At 54.0% G+C, this 24,170-nt stretch overlaps 2 protein-coding genes across 4 annotated transcripts; both read left to right on the top strand.

Moving 5' to 3' along the window:
• Positions 1–1,628: 1,628 nt before the first annotated feature.
• Positions 1,629–9,683, top strand: LOC120510341 (protein DGCR6). 3 transcript variants are annotated; one of them, XM_039726097.1, is made up of 5 exons: positions 1,688–1,926; positions 1,995–2,155; positions 2,766–2,869; positions 6,736–6,876; positions 8,929–9,683. In XM_039726097.1, the coding sequence occupies exons 1-5, from the start codon at positions 1,793–1,795 to the stop codon at positions 9,010–9,012; spliced, it is 624 nt and encodes a 207-aa protein (XP_039582031.1). In that variant the 5' UTR covers positions 1,688–1,792; the 3' UTR covers positions 9,013–9,683. The 3 variants fall into 3 exon arrangements, with proteins under 3 accessions (XP_039582033.1, XP_039582031.1, XP_039582032.1); XM_039726098.1 differs by having other exon boundaries at positions 1,732–1,926; positions 2,769–2,869; positions 8,929–9,672; XM_039726099.1 differs by lacking the exon at positions 1,995–2,155 and having other exon boundaries at positions 1,629–1,926; positions 2,769–2,869; positions 8,929–9,064.
• A 3,234-nt stretch (positions 9,684–12,917) lies between these two features.
• Positions 12,918–20,510, top strand: SLC7A4 (solute carrier family 7 member 4). The gene is made up of 5 exons (XM_039726142.1): positions 12,918–12,984; positions 14,097–15,146; positions 15,263–15,939; positions 16,714–16,822; positions 17,344–20,510. The coding sequence occupies exons 2-5, from the start codon at positions 14,165–14,167 to the stop codon at positions 17,535–17,537; spliced, it is 1,962 nt and encodes a 653-aa protein (XP_039582076.1). The 5' UTR covers positions 12,918–12,984; positions 14,097–14,164; the 3' UTR covers positions 17,538–20,510.
• Positions 20,511–24,170: the final 3,660 nt, after the last annotated feature.

Here is a 24,170-nt window from a genome sequence, read left to right as displayed (position 1 = left end):
GTGGCTCTTACACCCTCAGCAGTACAGGCAGCCATGCCAGGGGAGGCAGCTGGTCTCTGGTGCTTCAGGTGAAGCCTTCATCACCATATCTGAGCATTACTATCAATGGGATTTTGGGTTGTGCTGCTGGGGGTATTCCCCGGGACAGCAAAACTCTGTGACAGCAGGTGACACACAGAAGGGGATATTTAGCAAAAGCTGCCATCAAATCTTCATGGAGGAGTACGGCAAAGTATTGGGCATGCTTTCATCCTGATCCAGGCCACTGTCCCAGTCGAAGCTGGGCAGCACAGCTCATAGCTCTGTTTTAAAGGACCCATTCCCATTACCCAGCAGCTCAGCAGAGGCTGCAGCACTCAGCCTTTCGCTGCTCCAGTACAGCAAAACCTCGTGGTGGCTCCTGAGGAAATCATTCCATGGAGGTGTTTCTACCAGGCTGAGGGAAAGATGGGTAGGGGACAGGCTGGACAGATGGACACAGCACGGTCAACTCCATAAGGTCTAAGTAGCCCAGGCATAGAGAAATCTGCAGTCAGCCCACCCAAAGCCTCTCCAGCACTTGGGATTTAGGGATCCTTGAATGGAAATTTAAGGCATTGAACTGGGGGAAAGAAAGTAATTTCCATTCAGGGATGTTTTCAGGATACCCCATTTTGCTGGAGATACTCTGTGTTCTCTCTGCTCCTTCCAGTCTCCCTGAGCAGCAGTGCAGCTTCTGTAGGCTTTGAAGTCCTATTACATCCAGGATTTTTAAGACATTTTTAACCCATTTCAATGAATCTTTCCTCTTACTAATTTAAGACAGGAACCTTTTCCTGTGCTCTGCTGCCATGAATGCACAGCTCATCCTTCTCCACTTCTCATCTCCCACACCCCAGCACGCACGGGAAGGACCCATCACCATGCCAGCATGCAACTCTCCGTGTGTTTTCAGGGATTGGAAGGGATGTGGGCAGCCGTGCTACCTCATCCATCCCAAAACATCCACAAACATTGCCCAGCCCGACCCTGGCGCAGTGTCCACAGAGGATGCTCCCCACTCCAGGCTGGAATTACTTCACAGCGCAATCCCACAGTGCTGGGGATGCACCACATTTTTGGCCGTGGTTGAAGCCACCCTGTCGCCCACTTTTGACTCATCCACTCCAAAGCGAACAAATTACGTCTGAAACGCTCCTGATAAAGTCATTTAAAACATCTGTAGCTGCTTCCAAGCTGGAGCAGGGGGATAGTCCGAGATTCCTCCCCGTGCATCCCACGGGGCGGAAGCGCCTGGAAATCTCCGGCCGGGGCCCGGGGGGATCCCGGGGCGGTCCCGGGGCTGTCGGGAGCGGCAAGGAGCGGGACGGGCGGGAATCGCCACCGGGAGCGGCACGGAGCGGGACGGGCGGCACGGAGCGGGAGGGGGGGCACGGAGCGGGAGGGGAGGCACGGAGCGGGAGGGGGGGCACGGAGCGGGAGGGGAGGCACGGAGCGGGAAGGGCGGCACGGAGCGGGAAGGGCGGCACGGAGCGGGAAGGGCGGCACGGAGCCGGAGGGGGGGGAGTCGCCACCGGGAGCGGCAAGGGGCGGGGTAATGGGCGTGGTCACAGGGAGGAACTGCGTCGGGATTGGCTGACTCCGGGGGCGGGGCTTGTGCAGGCCGGAGGGGCGAGGCTTGAGCGTCTCGGGGGCGGGGCGGGGCGATGGAGACGTGGGGCGGCCCCGCGCATGCGCAAGTTGCGGCAGGAGGGCGAGGGTGCGCTGCCCTGCGCAGGCGCAGATCGCAGGAGGGCGGTGAGGGCGAGGGGCGATGGCGGTGGCGCGGCCCGGCGGGTTCGAGGCGGCCGAGCAGCAGCAGCAGCAGCAGGAGGTGCTGTCCCGGCAGCAGGAGCGGCACTACCGGCTGCTGGCCGAGTTGCAGGCGCTCGTCAAGGCGCTGCCCAGGTGAGCGGAGCCCGAGGGGGGCCGGGGGCCGCTGCCGGTGCCGGCGCTGACCCGGTCTGTGCCCGCAGCGCCTGCCAGCAGCGCCTCTCGTACACGACGTTGTCCGAGCTGGCGCTGGCGCTGCTGGACGGAACCGTGTTCGAGATCGTGCAGGGGCTGCTGGAGATCCAGCACCTCACCGAGAAGAACCTGTACAGCCAGCGGCGGCAGCTGCACAGCGAGCACCGCGGTACCGGGCCCGCCGTGGCCGTAGTCCTGGGGCGCCGCGGGGAGCGGGGAGGGGAGCGCTGGGGCGAGGGCCGCAAGGGCGGCCGGCCTGGAGCACGGGAGGGGATGGACAGCTCAGGAGAAATGGGGGGACACTCCAGAGAAGTGATGGGGATCCTGCGGGGGGAGACGGGCCTGGGGCATCTCTGGGGTGGGGAGGAGGTTCGGGGGGGGGTTCTGGGGGTGGGACGTTATGGGGGCGGTGGGGGGACACCGGAGACAGGTTGTGGGGGCAGTGGGGGCTTGGGGATGGCACTGCGGAGTGGGGAGTGACATTGAGGGGGCAGATCGTGAGACAGTGGAGGACACTGCGGGTGGCACTAGAGGGCACTGGGGGACTGCGGTGGGGACACTGGGGGCTGGGGATGACGCTGAGAGGGACAGGTTGGGGGTGTTTGGGGGTGGCACTGGAAAGGCAGGTTTGGGGCGTTTGGGGGTGGGTTGTAAGGGCATAAGGGAGCTATAGAGAATACATTGCACGCTATGGGGAGGGCACTGCGGGGAGGGAGGGAGGAGTGGCACTCGGGGCACCTGGCAGCAGCATGCCCTCCTGAGCCCCCCCGTGCCCCTAGCAGGGCTGAAGCAAGAGCTGTTCCATCGGCACAAGGAGGCCCAGCAGTGCTGCAGACCCCACAACTTGCCTCTGCTCCGTGCAGCCCAGCAGCGCGAGATGGAGGTGAGAGGGGCTGGGCTGGAGATGGGGTGGGGGTGGCAGGGGTGCAGAGCTGTGTCCCTTCCCAGGGCTCTCACAGCCCTGTTGCTGCAGGAGCTCTGCAGCATCTCCAGAGGGTTGGGATATTCCTATCCTGCAGCCTCAGGAGACACCAGCTGTCCTGGCTGGCTGTGCTAGCACAGACCTAGGTTCCCTACCTGGGTCTAGAGGCTGCCTCCTCTTGCTCTACCTTTTGTCCCCTCAAGGCTCTTGCCATCCCTGGTGTGATCTGAGAATTGTGGAAGCTCAGGAGCCTGCTCCAAAGGCAATGCTGTCCACAGCACTTTAATGATCCATCATTATCTGATGGGCTGAAGCCTGTATGGGATAGGTGTACCTGTCCTATAGGAGTACCATTGATAAGGAGGAAGCACCTCCAGTTTCATAATTACAGTAAGATTTCTGAGAGCATCCCAAAGCATTTCAAAAAGATTCAGTCCCAGAGGACTTTTCTGTCACCTCTTGCTGATAGATAGAGGCAGTTTTGTAATGTAAGAAAATGGCAAGTAGCTGGTTATGTTAATCAGTGGAGTTGAAATGTGGGGTAAACTGCTTTGGTCCACATTAGGTGAATGAGAAAAGTTTCCTGCCTTGGCCTATGGCAAGCACCATGTCAGTGCTTGCTGTTGTTGGATTCTTTGGTGTTTCCACATTCCTCATTTCCTGTTAAGGTAACTAAAACCAGGCTGGACCTCTGGTACCTGTCCTTGTTACTTCTGTCTCTAAGTAAATCAGACTTCCAGCAATAATCTCTACTGCCAGTTTTAAACACTTCCAGTATTTCATTAAATTGCCCAAATATGTCTCACTTCTCCTTGTCTTACATGCTGTGCAACTTCCTCCTACCTGCCCTCTACCTTTCTTCTGTTTTCCTCTCCCAGGTGTTAATAGAGTCACTTCCTGTCTTTATCCACTGACAATTCTGCTGTAGAGCATTTTGGGAACAGTTTGATCATCTCTGTTATATCTGATATGTGTATAACTGGAGGTGTCCTCTGTGGTTAAAAGTTGCCATGACCAGCTCCCATGAGATAGCCGGGGATTGGTCTCCCAGCACAGGTAATACAAGGTGGATGATTTAGATGATTGGGTCCTCATGGCATTTAGAAAAGCTTAGCCCATCGTGCAGGGTCCTTGGGCAGCAGGGCTGAAGCAAAGCTTGTGTGCCTCAGATTTGTCCAAGATACGGCACTTTTCTCTAACCCAGAATTAGATGCCAACACTAAGCAATGTGAGACACTTAGATTTGGGTGGTTTTTTCAAGCTCAAAGAAAGTCAGTCCTCCAGCATAGTAAGTGAAGGAGGCAATGGCACACTGAGGTGGGTGGGAGGAAGGAAAATCTGGGAAATGAGGCGTTTTAATCTCTTGTGTTTCCCACAAAGGGAGTGAACCCCTGGACTGAAGAAAGTGTGAGGACAGAGCTTGCTTAGGTTTGTTCCTCAGCATCCTTTGGTGAAGGAGCAGTCATCACTGTGTCTTTCCTTCTGTTGGGGCTGGAGTTGTCTTGAGTTTCTTCCCATTTATTGCCATGAGATTCTGCCCTGAATGTTTTCTCTGAGCAGATTTTGTGTAGTCACCTTCTAGTGGATCCAAGTTCTGCATCCTCCTTAACTGCAGGTGATTCTGTGAAGGTTTCTCACTGTGACGTGCTAATTGTGGGCTCTACATCCAGGAGAGGTTCCAAGAGGTAGCTCCTGCCCTATGTGAGTGACAACTGCTCTTTGTTAGGTCACACCTTTTCCAGAGACCCATGGATACCCTTGCTGCAGACACACCTCAGCCCTTCCCCACACTGTTCATGACCAAGAGTTCTGTCACACAAATTCTGGATTTCCACCAGGAATTGTGGCTGGATGGAGGTGTTCAGCTCCCCCCCGAGGCCATTTTAACCACCAGCCACTGGGGTTTGTGACTTCTGCCTTTCTGTGTAGTGGGGGTAGTTTAACCACATGGATGTTTCCAGCTGAACATCTGCCTGTGTTCTCTGTTACAAAGGGGCAGCATTACATGAACGAAATGTTGTAACTTTAAGCTTTTCACAGAATCACAGAATAAGCTAAGTTAGAAGAAACCTACAAGGGCCATCCAGTGAGCTCCTGTCGCTGCCCAGACCCCCCAACAACCCCACCCTGGGCATCCCTGGCAGCGCTGTCCAAAGGCTCCTGGAGCTCTCCATTCCCTGGGGAGCCTGGGCAGTGCCCAGCACCCTCTGGGGAAAGAACCTTTCCCTGATATCCAGCCTGACCCTCCCTGACACAACTTCAAGTCATTCCCACAGGTCCTATCACTGATCACCACAGAGAACAGATCAGTGTCTGCCCCTCCTCTTTCCCTTTCAAGGAAGTTTTAATTTCAGTGGGTCTCCCCTCAGTCTCCAGCTGAACAGACCATATACTCCTCATATGGTTTCCCCTCAAAGCACTTCACCATGTTTGTTGCCTTCCTTTGGATACTCTCTAATGGTTTATTTATTTCCTACTTCTTGCAGAAGAAGCGCAGAATCATGGAATGGTTTGGGTTGGAAGGGACCATCAAGTTTATCCAGTCCCACATCCTGCCATGGGTGGGGACACCTGACACTATTCCAGGTTGCTCCAAGCCCCATCCAACCTAGCTTTGGACACTTCCAGGGATGGGGCAGCCCCAGCTTCTCTGGACAACTTTTGTCAGTGTGTCACCATCCTCACAAGGAAGAATTCCCTCTCAACATCCAATCTAATTCTGCCCTCTTCATTTGAAGCCATTCCCCTTGTTGTGTCACTCTATCCCTTGTCCCAAGTCGCTCTCCAGCTCTCTTGGAGCGCCTTTAGGCACTGGAAGGGGCTCTGAGGTCACACAGAGGCTTCAGCCCTTGGAGCATCTCCTTGCCCTCCTCTGGACTTACTCTAGCAGCTCCAGGTCCTTCCTGTGCTAGGCCCCCAGAGCTGGAGGCAGCTCTGTAGGTGGGGTCTCACCTGAGCAGAGCGGCAGAATCTGCCCCTTCACTCTGCTGCCCACACTACAAAAATGAGCCTGTCATTGGTTTTTGATGGGGTTTCATGATTCCTGGTGTTCCCTGTGGCTTGCAAAGGAAGTCTGCTGTTCAGTGCAGCCTGGTGAGCTTGTATCACTTCCGCACACATGGGGCTCTTTACTTGATATGTTCTCTTCTTGTCCCCTGCTGTCCTGCTTTCTGCTTCCACTCCTGATTTCCACCATGCATTTGTTTGCTGGGCTCCTTTCTTCTCTGGAGGCAGCACAGAAACTCTGCTGAAGTTTGGGCAGATGTTGGTGAGGCAAGAGTGGCCATGTCCTCCTGGTTGGAGCAATTCTGGCAAAGTCCTTCTTTCATAATGTTCTTAGTCTGTCAAAAATTGAGCCCAGCATTCAGATCCTTTCACAAATAAATAGGATCTGTATGGGGTTTACAGTTCCAGTTCCATATGAGTGTCCAGGGAGCCATCTTGTTGAGGTTATTCCTCCAAGGATTCCTTCAGCCTCACCTGAGAGGGGCACATAATTCTTGGGCTGAGTTCAGCCATAGCTCAGGTGGTGACTAATCAGAGAAAGTGATTCAGACACTGATCGGTTCCTCATGGTCTTTCCTGGCCTCCAAACACTCAGAGAGCAGGCTGTTCCCATGACTTCCCTGCATTTTCTTGAGTGGCAGCTTTGCAGTTGGAGGTGTTAAGACCTGGGGCTGTGCGGGTTGCCCACTGCTATCCTTGGACTCATCAGGAGAGATTCAGGGCCTGCTTGCTCTTGGGTTCCAAGTAAAAATCTTAGAGATGAGAAAAAGATGGGAGGAAGGCAGATATTTCACTTTTTCACTGGCTTTAATGTTTTCCAGGCTATGGAGCAACAGATCCGAGAAGAACAGCGAATGATGGATGAGAAAATAGTCTTGGAATTGGACCAAAAAGTAATTGACCAGCAGAGCACCCTGGAGAAGGCCGGGGTGTCTGGCTTCTACATCACCACCAACCCCCAGGTTGGTGTCTGGGCACGGTAGGGGAGGTGTTTTCACAAGAGCCTGGAGTGACAGGACAAGGGGGAATGGCTTCCCACAGCCAGAGAGCAGGCTTAGGTAGGATATTGGGGAGAAATTATTCTCTGGAAGGCTGGTAAGACACAGGTTTCCCAGAGCAGCTGTGGTTGCCCCTGGATGTGTCCAAAGCCAGGCTGGATGGGGCTTGGCGCAGCCTGGCATAGTGGAAGGTGTCCCTGCTCATGGTAGGGGGTGGGAATGGATGACCTTTAAAAATCCCTTCCAACCCCAACCACTCCATGATTGTTTGACAGTGCTGTTGGGTTGGTATCTTTAATTATTTTTTAAAAATTTGCTGTAGATAAATTGGGGATGGGTGTTTCAGACAGAACAATCTGTCCTTTGCCTCCCTGCTGGTGGGTGGTGTATGCTGGACAGAACTTGTACTCAGTTCATAACTAAAGAGCAGAAACCCAGGTACCATTTGGCAGCATTCTCAACTTCCTGCAGTATTTTTTTCCATTGTGGAAGGGCAAAACACTGTGCCAACAGCCTGCAGTCCTGTGACTCTCAAATGGGTCTGAAAAGTACTAAAAGAATTCATTTACTGCATTTTTATTCAGCTTAGCTATTAAAACTGACTTCAAGACTGTTAGGCACCTTGTTCATTCTTGCATGTGACTTGCTGGAGCTGATGATCTCAGGCTTTGATTAAAGATTTGTTCCCAGTTTCCTCAGGGCATTTGCTCTCAAACTATCTGAGGAGTCACCTGGGTTTGTCCACATTGTCCTAATTTATTTATTCCTTTATGTACTTTGTTCCAGCCACCGCAGGAACAAAAAAACTCAAAATTCCCAAGTCTTGTTGTAAAGCCATACAAGTTTGCAGGGGACACAGAGACAGGCTGTTCTTAACTCTGTTTTTTCAGCTGATTAAATGTCACTTTGATAAAAACCTACTGCTGAGAAAAGGCAGCTTAAATGAAGCTAAACACACATTTTATAACACCCACCAGCATGATTCCCAGTTGTGGAGCTTGAACAAGCCTCTCATTTTTCCAGTATTTCTATTCCCTGGTTGTATAATGCAGAGAGCCCGTTCTCTCCCTCCTGCCCTGCCCTTCATGTTGTTTTTGTAAGTAATAAACCTTGTTAGGGTTCCTCTTTGCTGGGTTTGTGTATGTTTGCCTTTAGGATGGGTGCCAAGCTCAACCCGGATCTTGGCTTGTGCCTGTGAGTGCCACGAAGAAATCCCTGCTGGAATCTGTTCACGTGGTTCCCATCAGCTGATGTGTTACCCCCCCAGTCTGTATGAAATGCTTCCTTGTGCAGGGATATATTTTTACAAAAACAGATTTTTGTTTCCATAGCTCCATGTCTACAGGGCTGAGTCACAGACCTACACTTGCAAATTATTGGCTCCACCATGTTTTCTCTGAGCTAGATGTAACTAAAGAACGAGCAGGTGGCAAAGGAACTGTGAGCTAATGTTGATGTCTCCACTAGACTGTGGTTCTGGAAAAGGGAGTTTTTCAGAAATAGGGAATGAAATGCTTGCAGGGAATTTGATGCACCAGCACAGCCATGTGTTGCACCTGCCTTGGATCCCAATAAGAGGGTTCCCAAAGCAATCCCTCCTCTTCCTGCCCTTCTGTACTGGGAAGGGGTCAGGAAGCTGGAGACGGTGTGGGGAGAGGCCTGGAGAACCTTTCCTGGGGCTGCTGCCCCTCCTCAGCCTGCAGAACTGGCCAGCCCTCATAGCCCCTAGCACATTTATCATGGTCAAGAAGAAAGAGCCTCTCTGGATCCTTAAGGAATCCTCAAGTCCTGGGATTCCTAAGACAGTCACAGTTTGCAGCAGATCTGGTAAGATGTCACTGCTCCGTGTTTTAGAGAAACACCTGAACAAGATGAAGCATTTGGTTTTTAGCTGACTGGTTGATTTTTTTGTAATTCCCTAAGAACAAGAAGCTCTTGGGGAGATGGTGCAGGCCAGTCCTTCTGCAGCAGGAAATGGAATCATCTACTTGCACTAACATTTTTCTCCCTTTGCAGGAGCTGACTCTACAGATGAATTTGTTGGAGCTGATTCGGAAACTGCAGCAGAAGGAAGCTGAGACTGAGAAGACTTTTTCCTGAAAGAGCAAATCTGCTGTTCACTTCCCAGAGTTTTTCCTCTGACTTCCCTCTAAACAACAGACTGTCCATGCATTTGCTTTATATTGTGTCAGGAAGAAGCTACAGGAGTAGAAGAAATTGCTGAGACACTTAGATTAGAGCTGGGGCCGGCAGAGCCCATCACAGGGATGGTTGGGAGCCTGGGGATGGCTCTCAGGATCCTCAGTAGTGTCAGCTGCATCTGGCTCAGCTGGGAGCTGATGGAGCATGGTCACCTGTTACGACTGTTCTGCAGTGGTGCTGAGGCCATCACTGAGCCAAGGCTGGGCTGAGCACCGAGCACAGAGAACCCCGCTGTATGAGGGTAACCCTGTGTTTAGATGATATAACGGGGGGGAAAGAATTCCAAGGATGTTTCTGTGTGTTAAGGCAGAAACAACCTCTTAGACAGGCAGACCCTTCCCAGAGTCTCCTCCAGGCCAGTACCAGCATTATCTGTATTCATTTATCTGTATGCTGGCCAGCATTATCTGTATTAAAGGAGGATTTCAGGCCTCGGCCTAGAGTTACTGGACTGGTGCTTGCAGTGTTCCCACTGACTCAGAAAGCAGAGCTTTTGCTTTGTTCTTTTAAACCAGTTTCCAAATTAAGAGAAATAAAACACTTTCTTTTTCGGGGTGCAGCTTTCTGAATGCCAGTGGTTGTGTTTGTCCTGTCCTTAGTTGATGAATCTGGGGCTTGTGGTGTGTTAGATGGAAGCTGGGGAGGAACCTGGAGTGTTTCTGAGATCTTTCACTGTGTTGGAAGAGCTTGTGGGTGGCCTTATGATGGGGAGAGCTGGTCCTGGAGGAGACAAACTCAAGATCAGAGTTATAAGGACCAAGGGGGCTTTTGGAAATTCAGGGCTGAGTCCCTCTCCCATTTCCGTCATGTGTGGGTGTTCCCTCCCCATGGGGATGATGCTGCTGTGATTCAGCAGCTGGAGACAAGACCTACTGCTTGTGTGGAGTCTTCAACTCCTGGATGAAAGTCCTCATCTGGAAAGCAGGCTGGTATGGGACCTGCACCACTGCAAAGTCCCCACAGAGCTCCTGGAGCTGTATTGCCAGTGGACCCTCAGGTGGAAGCTCTGTGCTACATTACTGAGCAGTGGTGAGGGGCAAGGTGGGCAACATTCACCTCTGGAGACATCTACATCCTCCTGGGAGGACACAGGGTAGCCACTGGTGCAGACTGGGTGAAGTTGGCATCTGGTCAGGTTTGTAACCAGAGCAGTTGGCAAAGAAATTGCTTCCTGAGGTGAGGATAGGGAAGGCAGGGGTGAACAGTGGGTTCTATGGCAGGAAAGGATGCCCAGGTGCTGGGCACATCCCACTGCCTCCCAGAAGCTTCCCTTTCCTCTACACAAGCTCTCTGGAATGGCTGGAGCAGCAGCAGAGTGAGGGTGTGGCTGGAGGAGCTGGGATCGAGGCTACTGCCCGTGGGTTCAGCCCCACTGTGCTGCCCTGTGGGGTGAAGGATGGAGTCCACCTTGGTCCAGAGCCCCCGTGACCCAGGGCTGCTGCTGTCTACAAGGAGAGCCGGTGCCAGAGGCTGTTCTGGCACTGCCATGACAACAGCAGCTCTCAGGCTTCCTGCTTCTGCCATCTGTTTGCAGATGGCTCTGCCAGGCAGCTGATTGCATCCAAGCTGAAATTTTCCATGCCTGTGGTCAGGTTGGGTTTCAGAAAGGCCGGGGTGGAGAGCTGCAGGGGGGTTACGCATGGGTAGCTGGTGGGAAAGGTTATCCTAAGGGAGCAAAGCCCCTGGGATGGCTTGTGATCAGATCAGCAGGATTTCAGCAGAGGAACACTTGCTCAGCCCCTGAAGCTGGACAGTACAATGTGGAGGATGCTGATATTTTTCTAAGCAAGTGTCCTTGTGTCACCAGAGGGTGACACCATCCCACAGCATTGCTGTGCCCCAGCCACTGCAGTTGTGGTACTGCCAGTAACACAGGGCAGACCTGGTGAGAGCATCCCGAGGAGGCTGGAAATTGCTGGGTTTTGGCTGTCTCATCTCCTTGGTTCAGCTGTGCAGCTCCCAAACTCCCAACTGGTGTTCCAGGAACATGTGTTTGGCTTCAGGCATCCACAGACCTGGACCAAAGGTGCCTGCCCAGAGCTCCATGTATGCCAGAAATGACATGGAGAGGAGTTGCAACCCCAGGATCAAGTTCCCTGTTCAGGTGCAAGGTGACTAACATGAGAGCTATGGCTCCATGCCAGCCCCATCTTCACCTAGGAGCTGGTGGAAGGTGAGTAATGGGTGGCAGGAAGGGACAAGTCCTGTTTATTCCTTCCTTTTCCTATATTTTGGGCTGTTGAGGAGAAGAGCAAGGTCTCCTCCATATAAGGAGCTTGATCCAGTGTGGATAAAGGCATGTGTGTTCAGGTGGGAGCCCTCAAGAGTTGCAGTGTGGGCTCTGAGTTGTGGGTGCAACTTGAGGGTGACATTTGGGGTGGTGACTGGTGGGTCCATGAAAATGTCAGTTTAAGTGCCCAGGAGCCATCAGAAAATTAAATGAGACATGAGAAGGGGATCAGAGAAGAAAATGAAAAACATGTTGCTGCTGTGAAACACCTAAATGCAAATTCCTTCAACCTGACAAAGGCATGGTAGGGATGGAACAAGCTCTGCAAAGGCCCTGGGGACACCAGGGATCTGGAATACCTTCCAGCTGAGCTGGCCTCCTTTATCTTTGACAAAGGGCACAAGAGGGGCCAGGGTGGAGTTAAAACTATGGGCGACATGGAGAGGGACTTCACTCTCTAGAAATACAAAAGTAGTAGCATTACAGGGTACCTGTAACAGGCAGGTTTGGGTGGGATGGGTGACTGCTTGGGAAACTCCTATCCCAGGGGGCTGGAGAGGGAGAAGGTTTGTAGTGGTTCAAGAGGAGGTGAAGCACTTCTGGAAAAGAAACACTGACTTAGAGATGGATAGAGGTGATTCCCCTTCACTGCCCTGCGGAGCCAGGTGGAAGTACCACAGGTTTTGCTCAGGATTTGTGCTCCTGGCCAGGCAGAACTGTGAACTGGAGGGGCCTGTTCAGGAGCTCCCCCTCCCACAGCTTTCTCCACACCTCAGTTTCTTCATGACAAACACCTGAACACAGAGGATGTGCCTGCCCTTCAGGTAGCTGCTCCAGAGCAGAGTGAGTAGAGGCAGAGGAGCAAGATCTCAGCCCCCTGCTCCAGCCAGAACTGCATTCAGTGGATGGGATTTGGGATAACTGCTCCATTAGAGTCACAGAGTAGTTTGGGTTAGAACAGACCTTGGTTAGAAGCTCATGAGCACGAACACCTTCCACCATCACAGGTTGCTTCAAGCCCTGTGCATCCTGGCCTCGGGCACTTCCAGAGATCCAGGGACAACCACAGCTGCTTTGGGCACCCTGTGCCAGGGCCTGCCCACCCTCAGCCAAGAATTCCTTCCTAATAACCCATGTAATCCTGCCGTTTGTGAGCAGGAAGCCATTCCCCCCTGTCACTCCAGGTCCTTGTCCCAAGTCCCTCTCCAGCTCTTTTTGAACCCCTTTAGGCATGGGAAAGGGTTCTAACATCTTCCTGGAGCCTTCTCCAGGCTGAACACCCTCAGCTCTCCCAGCGTGTCTCCGGACCACCCCAGACTGCAGCCTTCGGAATATCTCCACGACTACCCTGTATCCCGTTTCTGTGCGGCTCCAGCCGGGCACACACTCCCGGGGGCTCCCCACCCTGGGGTCGTGGGGACGCCCCTGTGCCTGCTCTGTCCAGGGGCTGCAGGCGCAGCCCCGGTATCCCCTGCCCCTGCTCCCCGCTCCGGCAGACACCGCGGGGATGCGCCGGGGGCCCGCCCGGCCCCGCCCGGCCCCCGCCCTTCCGCCGGGCCCCGGAGGCGGAGCCGGGCGGCGGCGGCGGCGCGGAGCAGGTGAGGCCGGGGCCGCTGCGGGGCTGCCGGCCACCCTCGCAGGTGAGCGACAACCGCTGGGACCGGGAGCCGGGCTGGGATCGGCGCTGTGGGGAGCGTCCTGGGGGAGCGCGGCCGGGATCGGGGCCGGGGCTCGGCGGCGCCCGGAACCGGCATCGTGGCGGGGCTGAGCAGGGGCTCTATCGCCTCTCGCCGCCCAGGATTAATCCGGAACCCCCCCACACCCTCCTCGGTCTGGGGGTCCCCACCCTTGGCCACCCCCCGAACTGCCGGGATGCTCCGTGTCCAGTGGGCACCGAGCATCCTCCCAGCTGCGCCTGTTGCGTTTGTTGGGATTGGGGACCCCGGTACTGCCAGCGCCTCCGGTCGCGGGGACCTGGATGTGCAGGGGTGGCAGTCTCAACCAGCAGGGATTGTGCACGTTGTCCTCACGGGCCATCATCGGCCCTGTCATTCCATCATCTCGTAGGCTTTCCGTGACCTTTTGGCCTCTGAGATGTGGACCCTGGAGTGTGGCTGCACTAGCCCTCCGAGCAGGACGTTTTTTTTTATGTAGGTGTGGGGCTTCTGGGACAGGAAGGAGGGCAACTGGGAGCAGAGAGCGTCCCCAAAGTCACCAATCACCCCATGGAGCAGCTGGGAAGCAGCACCTGAATGTCCCTAGCACTGTGTCCTCCCACTGTCATGATGGCAGCTGCCAGTGTGGCTGGTCCCTGGCACTGGCTGTTTCTTGGTCTCTCTGGGGACTCCCATGGGAGCTGCCCTGGACTTCTACCACAGCCTCTGGGGAAGCAGCAGGATTCTGGGAGCAGGGAGAGGCTGCATGTCCCCGTGGTGGGGTCCTGGCACAGCAGGGTGAAGTTCAAGTAGATGTTGAATAAGGTGGAGAGGAGGCAGCAAGGAAACCTTCATCAGGGCCAGAGCAGACTGGTTTGGGCTTTAATGGGGAGATGCTGCCCTGCGAGTGCTGTGGTTTGCCTGCCACCTGGCAGACTGACACATGTCCCTGTCCTATGCCACCCCTGTGCTGAGCTCTATGCTGGCTGAGGAGCCAGAGACACCTGGAATGTGCCCTCATGGCTTTTGCACCCTGTCCCCAGCACTTGATACCTCAGTACCAAGGGAATGTTCACCCCTTCCTGCCTCTCTACCAGGTTGCCAGGCAGGACCTCACTGCCGAGGACGCCTCACTCTGCTGAGGGCAGGGCCCGCTGCCTCCACGATGGCAAGATGGCTGCCCCGCTCCACCGACCTGACCCGCTTCTGCCAGAAGCTCAACCGGGTGAAGACCCTGGAGGACGACATGATGGAGACATCCTTTAACAGATGCCTTTCCACCATTGACTTGACGCTGCTGGGCATCGGGGGCATGGTGGGCTCCGGGCTGTACGTCCTCACAGGCACTGTGGCCAAGGAGATCGCCGGCCCCGCCGTCATCGTCTCCTTCGTCATCGCCGGCTTTGCCTCACTCCTGGCTGCTCTCTGCTACGCTGAGTTTGGAGCCCGCGTGCCCAAGACAGGCTCTGCCTACATGTTCACCTATGTGTCTGTGGGTGAAATCTGGGCTTTCCTCATCGGCTGGAACGTGCTGCTGGAGTACATGATCGGGGGGGCTGCAGTGGCCAGGGCCTGGAGTGGCTATCTGGACTCCATCTTTAACCACAAGATCAAGAACTTCACCGAGACCCATGTGGGTGCCTGGCAGGTGCCATTCCTGGCCCGCTATCCAGACTTCCTGGCTGCTGCCATCCTGCTGGTAGCTACTGCCTTCATCTCCTTTGGGGCCAAAGTATCCTCCTGGCTCAACCACGTCTTCTCAGCCATCAGCATGGGCGTCATCCTCTTCATCCTCATTATGGGCTTTGTTCTCGCACAGCCCAAGAACTGGAGCACGCAGGAGGGTGGCTTTGCCCCATATGGGCTGTCAGGCATCATGGCTGGCACAGCCACCTGCTTCTACGCCTTTGTGGGCTTTGATGTCATCGCAGCCTCCAGCGAAGAGGCCAGGAACCCGCAGAGAGCTGTCCCCAGGGCCATTGCTTTCTCCTTGGGGCTGGCCACTGGTGCCTATATCCTGGTGTCAGTTGTGCTGACGCTGATGGTGCCCTGGCACACGCTGGATCCTGACTCTGCCCTGGCTGATGCATTCTACAGGAGGGGCTACGCCTGGGCAGGGTTTCTGGTGGCTGCTGGCTCCATCTGTGGTGAGTACAGGCAGTGGTGGGAGGGAGCTGCCCACTCTCCTGCCTTGGGGGCTGGGAATAATCTCCAGTTTGGGTTTGGGTCTGATGGGGTCTTCCTTCTTCTACCTGTCCTTCAGCAATGAACACAGTTCTACTGAGCAACCTCTTCTCCCTGCCACGCATCGTCTACGCCATGGCCGAGGATGGGCTCTTCTTTCAGGTCTTCTCCCGAGTGCACCCCCGCACACAGGTGCCCGTGGTTGGCATCGTGGTCTTCGGGCTGCTTATGGCCCTGCTAGCCCTCGTCTTTGACCTGGAGGCCCTGGTGCAGTTCCTGTCCATCGGCACCCTGCTGGCCTACACCTTTGTGGCCGCCAGCATCATCGTCCTACGCTTCCAGCAGCAGAAGGGGGATGTCCCTGCACCGGCGGCCAGTGGCCAGCCCAACCCTGAGCCCCATGAGGGCCCATCCAGGGGCGAGCTGAAGGAGTATGAGTCCTTCTCCGACAAGCTGCAGCTGGTGGACAGGGACAAGAGCAAAGAGCAGCGGGAGCCAGGGCAGCTGAAGGCAGCCTTTGAGCCCTACCTGGAGTTCCTCAGCGACTTCTACCCGGGTGAGGTAGTCACGGTGGCTGTGGTGACCTTGATGGTGTCTGCCATCTGCCTCTGCTCCATCTTAGTGTTTGGCAACACCCACCTCCACCTGCCCACCTGGAGCTACTCCCTGCTGCTGGTCCTCTTCAGTCTGGGCTTCCTGCTCAGCCTCCTCCTCATCTGGGCACACGAGCAGCAGCACAGCACCCAGACCTTCCAGGTATGCCCAGGGCCCAGGCAGGAAATCCCTCTGCAGGGGAAAGGGAGGTGGGAGTAGTTCTGATGGACCTGCAGGGCTCCCAGGCACAGCACTTGGTTGAAAGCACCACAGCTGCTGAAGGAGGAGGAGGGAGGAGAGGAGGAAAAGGGTGTTTGTGGACACTGTGTGTGGGGAGTGTTGGTGCCTCTGCTGTTACTCTGTGGCCACTGGTTCCCAGGAGGGGACATCCCCAGCAGTTCTGTGTCCATCCCATGGGATGGATCCCAGGGATTGCTTCTGTCCATCTTGGGCTCCCTTCTCTGCATCCCCACAATTCCTCTGCTGCCTCAGCTCCTTACTTTGGCTGCCCTTCAGCTGTGTGGTGGAGCCCATTTTCAGCCTCCAAACCACTTCTATGCCTCTTGTGCTTCCCCTCTCCTGTTTTCAGCCCACCTGATCCCTGATGTAGTCAGTGCAGCTTCATAACACCAGTGGTGATACCACTTCCCTGCCATGCCCCTGCCCTGGCTCCTCTAGCAAGGACCACGTTGGCTCAGGATCATTCCAGGAGCTTGTTCGGTCCTCATGATGATGCCTGTGCCCACCTGCCAGCCTGGCTCCCAGCTCCTGGCTCCATTGTTCCTTTTTCTTTAAAAAGTGCCACTTCTAGAAATCCCAAGGTGACAGTCCCTTTGTCCCACGCATTTGCCAGTGCTGTCTTTTGTCCCTATGATTTTAAAGATTGAGAATGTGGTCCTGCAGGTCTCACCCCTGCCAACTCCTTTTCTCTTGCAGATCCCCCTGGTACCCCTCTCCCCAGCGCTGAGCATCATCCTCAACATCTACCTGATGCTGAAGCTCAGTTACATGACGTGGCTCCGCTTCGCCGTCTGGCTCCTCTTGGGTGAGTGCTCCCATGGCTGCTCAGGGGAGGGGGAACAGGGTTTGTCTTGGCACTCTCCAGCTGCTTTGGCAGTTCCTCTCCCCCATTTATGAGTCTGTAAAGTGTATCCTGCCCCTTTCTGCCTCCAGTTCCCCTATGGACACGCAAGGCGAGGTCTCCCAGCATCTCCTGAGCCTCTCTGTTTCCCAGAGTGTTACAGCTGTTCCTGTTAAAAGTTCAGATCCTCTTTAAAGTCCTGAGCCAGAACCACCCCCCTGCTCCTGAGGCAGCTTCCTGGGGCTCAGGATGTCCTTCCCTTTCCCAGGGACTGAGGGTGCTCCCCTTGCTCTTAACATGCTTATAACCTTGGGCAGGACACTTTTCCTCCTGTGTGCAGCTCAGTTAAGCCCCCGTGGTGCTTTAGCTTTTTGCTCTGCTGGGTTACTGGCCACATCTGTGCCGCGTTCCACTGTGGTGCCAGCCATGACGGTGCCAGCAGCCAGGCTGTGCTGCAGCCCCTGCTGTCTCTGTCCCTGCTGCAGGCTTGCTTGTCTACTTTGGCTATGGCATCTGGCACAGCAAGGAGAACCTGCGGGAGCCACGACCCCAGCGTGTCAGCGCCCGCTACGTGGTGTTCCCGGGTGGCAGTCTGGAGGAGAGGGTGCAAGCAGTCCAGCCCAGCTCCCAGCCTGCCGCCGGGCTGCCAGACACCGACACCGATGACTGCAAGAGATGACACCCCTGGCAACGGGGGCACCCGGAGATGGGAGCGTCGGAATCTCCTCCCGCAGTGAGGCGAGAGACCCACCCCCCTCCTCCTGGTCCCTCTGACAGCAGAGCCAGTGGGGCTGCCCTGGGTGTGGGGCTCCACCTGGAGAGGATGAGGATGCTCACCCTTCCCCACAGGCTTCTGACAGAGTGTGGAGGGGCCAGCTGCCTCCCTGCCCATCCCCTGCACTCGAGAGCTGGGTCTCAGCCCAGTGCCTGCCCTGCTTATGAGGAGCTGTGTCCTTGTTCACCTCTCCCCGAGCACACCCTGGCACTGTGCAGTACATCTCCTGTCTGCCAGCACATCCATGCAGCTGGGCATGCAGAGGTTCCCTAGGGACCAGGAGAGGCAGCCCAGTGCTGCCCATCCTGACTCATCCTGACTGCAGCCCCGCTGCCTCCTGCAGAATCCCCTCTGGAAGGAGGCATGGGCCAACCATACATCCCCACAGGCACCCCTGCCATCCCTATGCCCAGGGCTGCTCTCCTCAAAGGCTGGGGCTGAGGGAGCTGAGGGGCAGCTGGAGACATGACATGGAGAAGGAATATGGCCAGAGTGGGTGGCTGGGAAGGTGCCTCAGGAAAGCCCATGGAGGCTGGCACAGCAAAAGCCCAGCTGCATCTTCCCAGTCACTGGAATTGACTGAGAGGTGGACTGGTGGCCATGCCAGGAAAGTAATGCCATGGCCAGACTCTTGCCCCAGTCCTGAGCAGGGTATGGGTCCTTAGGACCCCAAGTACATTGACTTGCCCCTGGAGGTCCTCAGTGGCGTCCCTGGGCTGCTCTGCCTGGAGCCAGCTCCCTACTTCTCCTGCACCCCAGCAGCACCACCTGCCCCACCCTGGGGACTCAACCCTCCGTGACACCCCTTCCAGGCTCTCTGGGGCATGGGACAGGCTCAGGGAGGCTTTTTCAATATTGCTCCCTCCCCAGCAATCATGCCCATGCTTTGGGGTCACCCCAGCTGCAAGGGTGTCATGGGGGGTCCCCAGCAGCAGTGCTGCAGCCACCCCTGGCTGTTTTGCCCATGAGCCTATGGTCAGTCAAGTGTGAGGCTGCCAACTTGACAGGCCTTTCAGCATGGACACTCTGCTCCATCCTCATCCTCTGCATGCTGCGAGGAGCTGGGGACTGTGGGCAAGCTGTTCCATTACTTCTTGCTGGCCAGTCACTGGGGGACCCTAGAGAGGCTGTGGGGACCCTCAGTGGGATACGCTGGCTCCGGTGAACCCCTCTGTCTGCCAGCACTGCTCCGTGTCCCACCTTGTCCCCGCGCTGCTGCCGCCGGCGCTGTGGCCCCGCTTGGAACCCTGTGTCGTGGCTTGTGAGCAACGGGCTGATTTGGTCATCCTCATAAACACTGTTTCTGTGATGGCTCTGACTGGTTGTGATCTCTGTGTCCCCAGGAGTCAAGGTGGGAAACGCTCAGGACAGCCCCCCAGAAAGTGGGGAAAGGGAGGGTGCCCACTGCCACCCTGCTGCCACCGGGGTTCCAGTCACAGGAAAAGCTCCAGCCAGACCCAGAGAAACTGGGACCCCACGGGGCTGGGTAGGCTGGGACTTGAGCCTTATAGCACAGAAATACCCTGATATTGACCCAGATAGGACTGAGCACTGTGAGCAGTGAGGAAAGTGCTGAGTCAGCACCAGGGCAGGGTTACTAAAGCTGCCCAAGGTTAGGAGCCAAAGGATGTGAGAACTTGTGCAATTAATAGGAATTATTTATAACCCACAGTCACCCCCATCCCCACACTGTTGTTCTCTAGGGAAATGTCATTCCTGAGATAACAGAGTCTTTTTTCATTAAAAAGCAAGTGTTCAACAGGCACCCAGGGAGGCACAGGCTGAACCCTCCTTAGTGGCTCAGCTTTAATCTTGGTAATAAAGCCATTGTCAGCAGGACAAAGGCAAGTAAAAAGATCCACAGGGACACAGGAGGAGGGAGCCCAGCACAGAACTGGGGAGGGGCAGGAAATTCCTCACAGAGAGGGATGGGCTGAGGATGACTTTTATGTTCCCCTGTGGAGGAAAGTCAATGACAGTCACATCTCTCAGCTCTCCTGGCAGAGGTCTCAATCAGCATTTTAAGCTGCAAAAGACCAAAGAGTTATTGAATGAGCCTTGTAACCATTGACATTTATTCTATTTAAAAACATTCATTTCTAAAAATGCACAGAAATCCCTGTTAGGCTGTGGCACACAAAGCACGGGGTCCTCCCCAGCATAGCAGGAGGTGCCGGGGATGCAGCCACAGGGTATTAAAGGATTGGAGTATAATTCTCTGGCACCTGGAAGGCCAGTGGAGCCTCCCAAGCACACTTGTGGGTTTTGTTAAAAATAGGATTACAAAATTGATTGGTTCATGTGTCATACACTATCCTACAGCAGTAACATGCTCTGTACAGAACATGTATTAATTGATTTTTAATTGACTACTCCTTAATCTACACAGAAGAAAAGGGGGATGGCAGCAGCCACTGGCACCCAGACAGCCCTTCTACAGGAATTTGTTCCTGAAAATTGTATCAGCAGAGAAAAAAAAATCCAAACAAATATTCAGCAGGCTTTAAGATGGCAGCCTGTAATTGTAAGAGAAAACACTGGCTGCCCCATCCATACCCTCAATTCCAAACAGATGTAAAATGAAACCATTCTCATGTGCAGCTCCCAGAACCCTGTTTCATGGAGCTCCAGAAGCAGCTACTTGCTGCTTCCCTGTGACTGACCATACACCTGTTTTGCAGGGCAGTATCCTTCTCCAAATTAGCTTAAAAATATAAATAAAGTCCTCTATTTTCTGAGAGCCATGGCAATGATGTAGTCAGGCTGCAGGAAATCAATCTGTTTCCAGAGCTGCAGGGAGGTGTGTGGGTCAGTGCTGGAGTGGCCAGTGCTGGGGCTCCAGGAACTGGGAAGGGCTTTATGGGCCATGGGGCAGGAGCAGCTCTGGCACACGTGCTCTGGGCTGGATTAAGAGGGTTAATGTGAGTCCTGGATGATAATCCCCACAGAGAGCATGGGAGTGGGCTGGCTGAGCCTCTCCAGTGATGCTGCTGGACTTGGAGAGCAGCTGGCAGGGCAGTGCTGGTTTGTTGTGCCCTGGGAGGACAGTTCCCAAAAAGCAGGTGCAGCAGGACAAGGAGAAATGCAAATCCAGAGGGAAATAACATGGGATTTGTACTACAGAGAAAATCAGTGTTGGGGCTGCCACATTAAATGGCAGTGAGTAACCATGCCTGTGGACCTTAGCCCCAGGTGCAACTCAGGGATGCTCCAGGGATGGACACAAGGACTGAGCCAGTGATGATTTTTGGGGCTTCAGGGTACAGGATCACTGCTGCAGCCCATGCAGCCCTGGGGACAGGACCAGTGGGAGCTGCAGAGATGTCTGGGCTGCAGGAGCTCTTACAGAGATGACTGGCTAGTGGAACCCACAGGGATTGCTGGGCTCTTATTTGGGAAAGCACAGGGGAGCAGGAGTTGCAGGTGCACAGTTTAATAACTGGAATAAGCAGCTGCTTGCAAAGTTGAGCCTTGTCCATGCTGGGGGGAGGAAAAGGGGAGCCCCAAGCACTGGAAGGGGGTGGTGTGTTGCACCCAGGAGAGAGCAGCTCCACGTCCTAATTAAATCACTTCCCAGCCTCATGTTCCTAAATTATCCCTCCCCAGTCCTCCCCTCCGCCCCCGGCTCTGAGAGCAGCACAGATGAGCTGCAGGGCTCAGGGAGGCTGGCTGTAAGTAATCCGCTCATTATCCTGCCCTGCTCCCCTCCTCCTCCTGCAGACACAGCCCGAGGATGAGGTAAGCATCACGCAGCACTCCAGGATGCCAGCAGTGCTCCTGCCATCAGCCAGGGAATGGCAGAGCCTTAAAAGATGGCACAGAGCAAGGTGGTCTTGTTCCTTTGTCCCTGCAGGATGTGCTGGTGGTCAGGCAGACGGGTCCCTGGGTTCCGGGAGTGTTTGTGCTGTGTCTCAGCCGTCTCCGAAGCCACAGCTCTTCCCTGTCTCAGCACTTTCCAAGGAGCTGTGTAAGTGAGGGCACAAAGGGCGTGGCCCCATCCCTGTGGCAGAGGTTTCATTCCAACACCAGATGCATCCGCTGCATCTGCTTTGGGGCAAGGGAGGAAGCGGCCATTTCCCCACATGTAACACGCCACAGACACAAAACTGCAGCTACTGGCCTGGTGATCTTAGCAGTTTTTTCCAACCTTACAGATTCTATAAAAGGAGAATAAATCTTCCCCACATGCACAGGTGGCATGGAATGAAGCAGTGGACTGAAAATGCCATGAGGAAGATTTAGGCAGGAGACCAGAAATGTTTCCTGAGGCAATGACAGCTTGGCCTGAGGTTGTGAAACATCTGTCAGATGCTGGCAGGAAGGAGCTGCAGCGAGCAGCTCCTCTGGAGCCAGGATGGCTGATTTCTCATTACCCCACACCTCTCTTGCTAGGCTGGAAGCACTCTAGGGCAGCCAATCCTTGCTGAGACAAGAGCCCATGCACCCTTGGGCATGGCAGCACACTTGATATCCTAAAGGAGATGAAAGTGCTCAAGAAAAATACTTGGAAAACACAAAAACCCCTTTTCTGTGTGGGGGGAGCAGCTGGAGACACACTGGAGGTTCTGCTGCCCAGCCCTGCCTCCAAAGTTAGTAGCTGCTACAGTTAGAACTTTGGGATCACCTCTGTAACTTACACCAGAGAAGTTCCACATGGAATCAGGCAGTGAGCTTCCCTGGAGTAGTAATGCTCATTTTCCAGAAACAGGCAGCTGGAACAGTCCCAGAGCACTGCAGCAAAACCAGCTGGCAGATCCTTCCGAAAGGTGACAGGAGATGAGGACAGTCAAGGCTTCAAGAGGCCACTGAGCAAAGTGAGAGCTACTCGAGGATTCTGGAGAAATACCATTAGTGGCAATCAATGTGGACTTGTGTAACCTCTGTGCTCTGACTGGGAGAGGACCTGGACAGAGGCTGCAGTGCTGGTGTGCTGTAACACCTTCATGAGGCATCCAACTGCTATCTGGCACTTTTGCAAAGAAAACAAAAAGGAACAATATGGAATTGACACTTACACACACACACACACAAAAGGCTCAGTACTAGAATCATTGAATCCCTTGTGAACAGGGATTCAACAAGTCTTCTGGTGCATAATTCCAAGATTGGTTTCCAACATAGAGAGAACACAATTGAGTTTGAGGAAGGAGGAACAGTGATTCCAGCAGGGGAGATGAGCAGGTAAATTTGGAGTAACTGGTATTTCAGTCTAACAGAACTACAGTTCTCAGAGTAAGTCCCTACATGTTAATTCCTCACAACCTTTGGCAGCAGCTGCCAAAGCACAGCAAATCCCTCCAACTTCCCACACAATCCTCCAGGCCAGCTCCAGCTGCCTGCTCCCTCTTCCCCTGGCAGCCCTCCGGGAATGCAAATCCCACCTGGGCACAAGGCAGGCTTGTGCTTGGTGTCCCTCAGCCCCCTCACCAAACCACAGGACAGCGGGATGCTCAAGGTCCCCATCCCAGTAACACTGCCTGGTATAGCACTGCCGGCTCACCTGTGTGCTTAGGTTCCCAAATGGTTTATTGAGCCTAAAACCACACAGCTCTGATTCTAATGACAAACAAATTAATGTGTCAAAACACAGGCAAATGGATCTTCTCCAGCTGGTGAACAAGGACAGACTTGGAGTGTACTGTTTCATAGGATTTTAATCTGCATCTCTCCTTTGAGAGAACACAGGAGGGGCTAGGGGCAAAGGACATCACAGAAGCAATAAATGGTAAAAAATATTTTAAAATATAAGTGCTTACACTGATTTAAACCAAGCCCTATAAAGCTTCTGTGTTCAATACATAAAGTTTTCATCTGGAGACTGAGGGAGTGTCAGGATGGTTCTGATGTTTTTAGAGACAGCCCAAATTTAAAGACTGCAGCCTGTATTTACAAATGGTGTTTGCAAATGGTTTGGACAGACAGTCCTGAGACAAAAGCACAGTCTTGATTTATTAGACACATAACTATAAAATGATTTGCACATTTATAGGACAGACCCCACTAGGTACATAATAGAATTCTTTTCAAATAAAGAAGATAAACTTTATAGAATCACAGAATCATTCAAGTTGGAAAAAACCTCCAAGACCATTAACCCAGCACTGCCAACTCACCACTAACCACCAACGTGTGGTCTCTTTCAGCCTCAGAGGCTGGAAGAACTGGTTTTTATTTTGGCGAGTAAAATTTTAGTACAATAAAAACTATATATAGACTACAAAACAATATCTTTGTTGATTTATGAATCAGAAATTAAACCACTCAAAACATTCATTTTAGTAATTTTGACTCTAAAAAGGAAAAACTAGAAACAGAGAAATGAAAACATCTGTGATATGTCCATAGATACAGGATGATTTTTCCCTCTTAATTCCAAGGTCCATGTGATCCCAGGTCAAAGATGACTCTTGGACAGGGACAGGCACAAGGCCAACAGCACATCAGCTTCATGTGAGCTTTCACAGTTTAAGAACAGGAGTGAAAACAATTCCCTGCTCGAAGCCTTTGGCCAAAGCAGCTGCCCTTGGCTATGGAAAT

Source organism: Passer montanus, unplaced genomic scaffold, assembly GCF_014805655.1.
Source record: "Passer montanus isolate IOZ18808 unplaced genomic scaffold, ASM1480565v1 scaffold57, whole genome shotgun sequence".
NCBI lineage: Eukaryota > Metazoa > Chordata > Aves > Passeriformes > Passeridae > Passer > Passer montanus.
Note: the sequence above shows the minus strand (reverse complement) of the source record. Positions and strands in the feature narration are given on the sequence as shown.

Coding starts and splice junctions, on each gene's coding strand:
- LOC120510341 (XM_039726097.1), top strand. CDS start 1,793: ATGGCGGTGGCGCGGCCCGGCGGGTTCGAGGCGGCCGAGCAGCAGCAG. Junction 1,927..1,994: donor CTCGTCAAGGCGCTGCCCAG/GTGAGCGGAGCC, acceptor CTGTGCCCGCAG/CGCCTGCCAGCAGCGCCTCT. Junction 6,877..8,928: donor ACATCACCACCAACCCCCAG/GTTGGTGTCTGG, acceptor CTCCCTTTGCAG/GAGCTGACTCTACAGATGAA.
- SLC7A4 (XM_039726142.1), top strand. CDS start 14,165: ATGGCAAGATGGCTGCCCCGCTCCACCGACCTGACCCGCTTCTGCCAG. Junction 15,940..16,713: donor ACAGCACCCAGACCTTCCAG/GTATGCCCAGGG, acceptor TTTCTCTTGCAG/ATCCCCCTGGTACCCCTCTC. Junction 16,823..17,343: donor CGCCGTCTGGCTCCTCTTGG/GTGAGTGCTCCC, acceptor TCCCTGCTGCAG/GCTTGCTTGTCTACTTTGGC.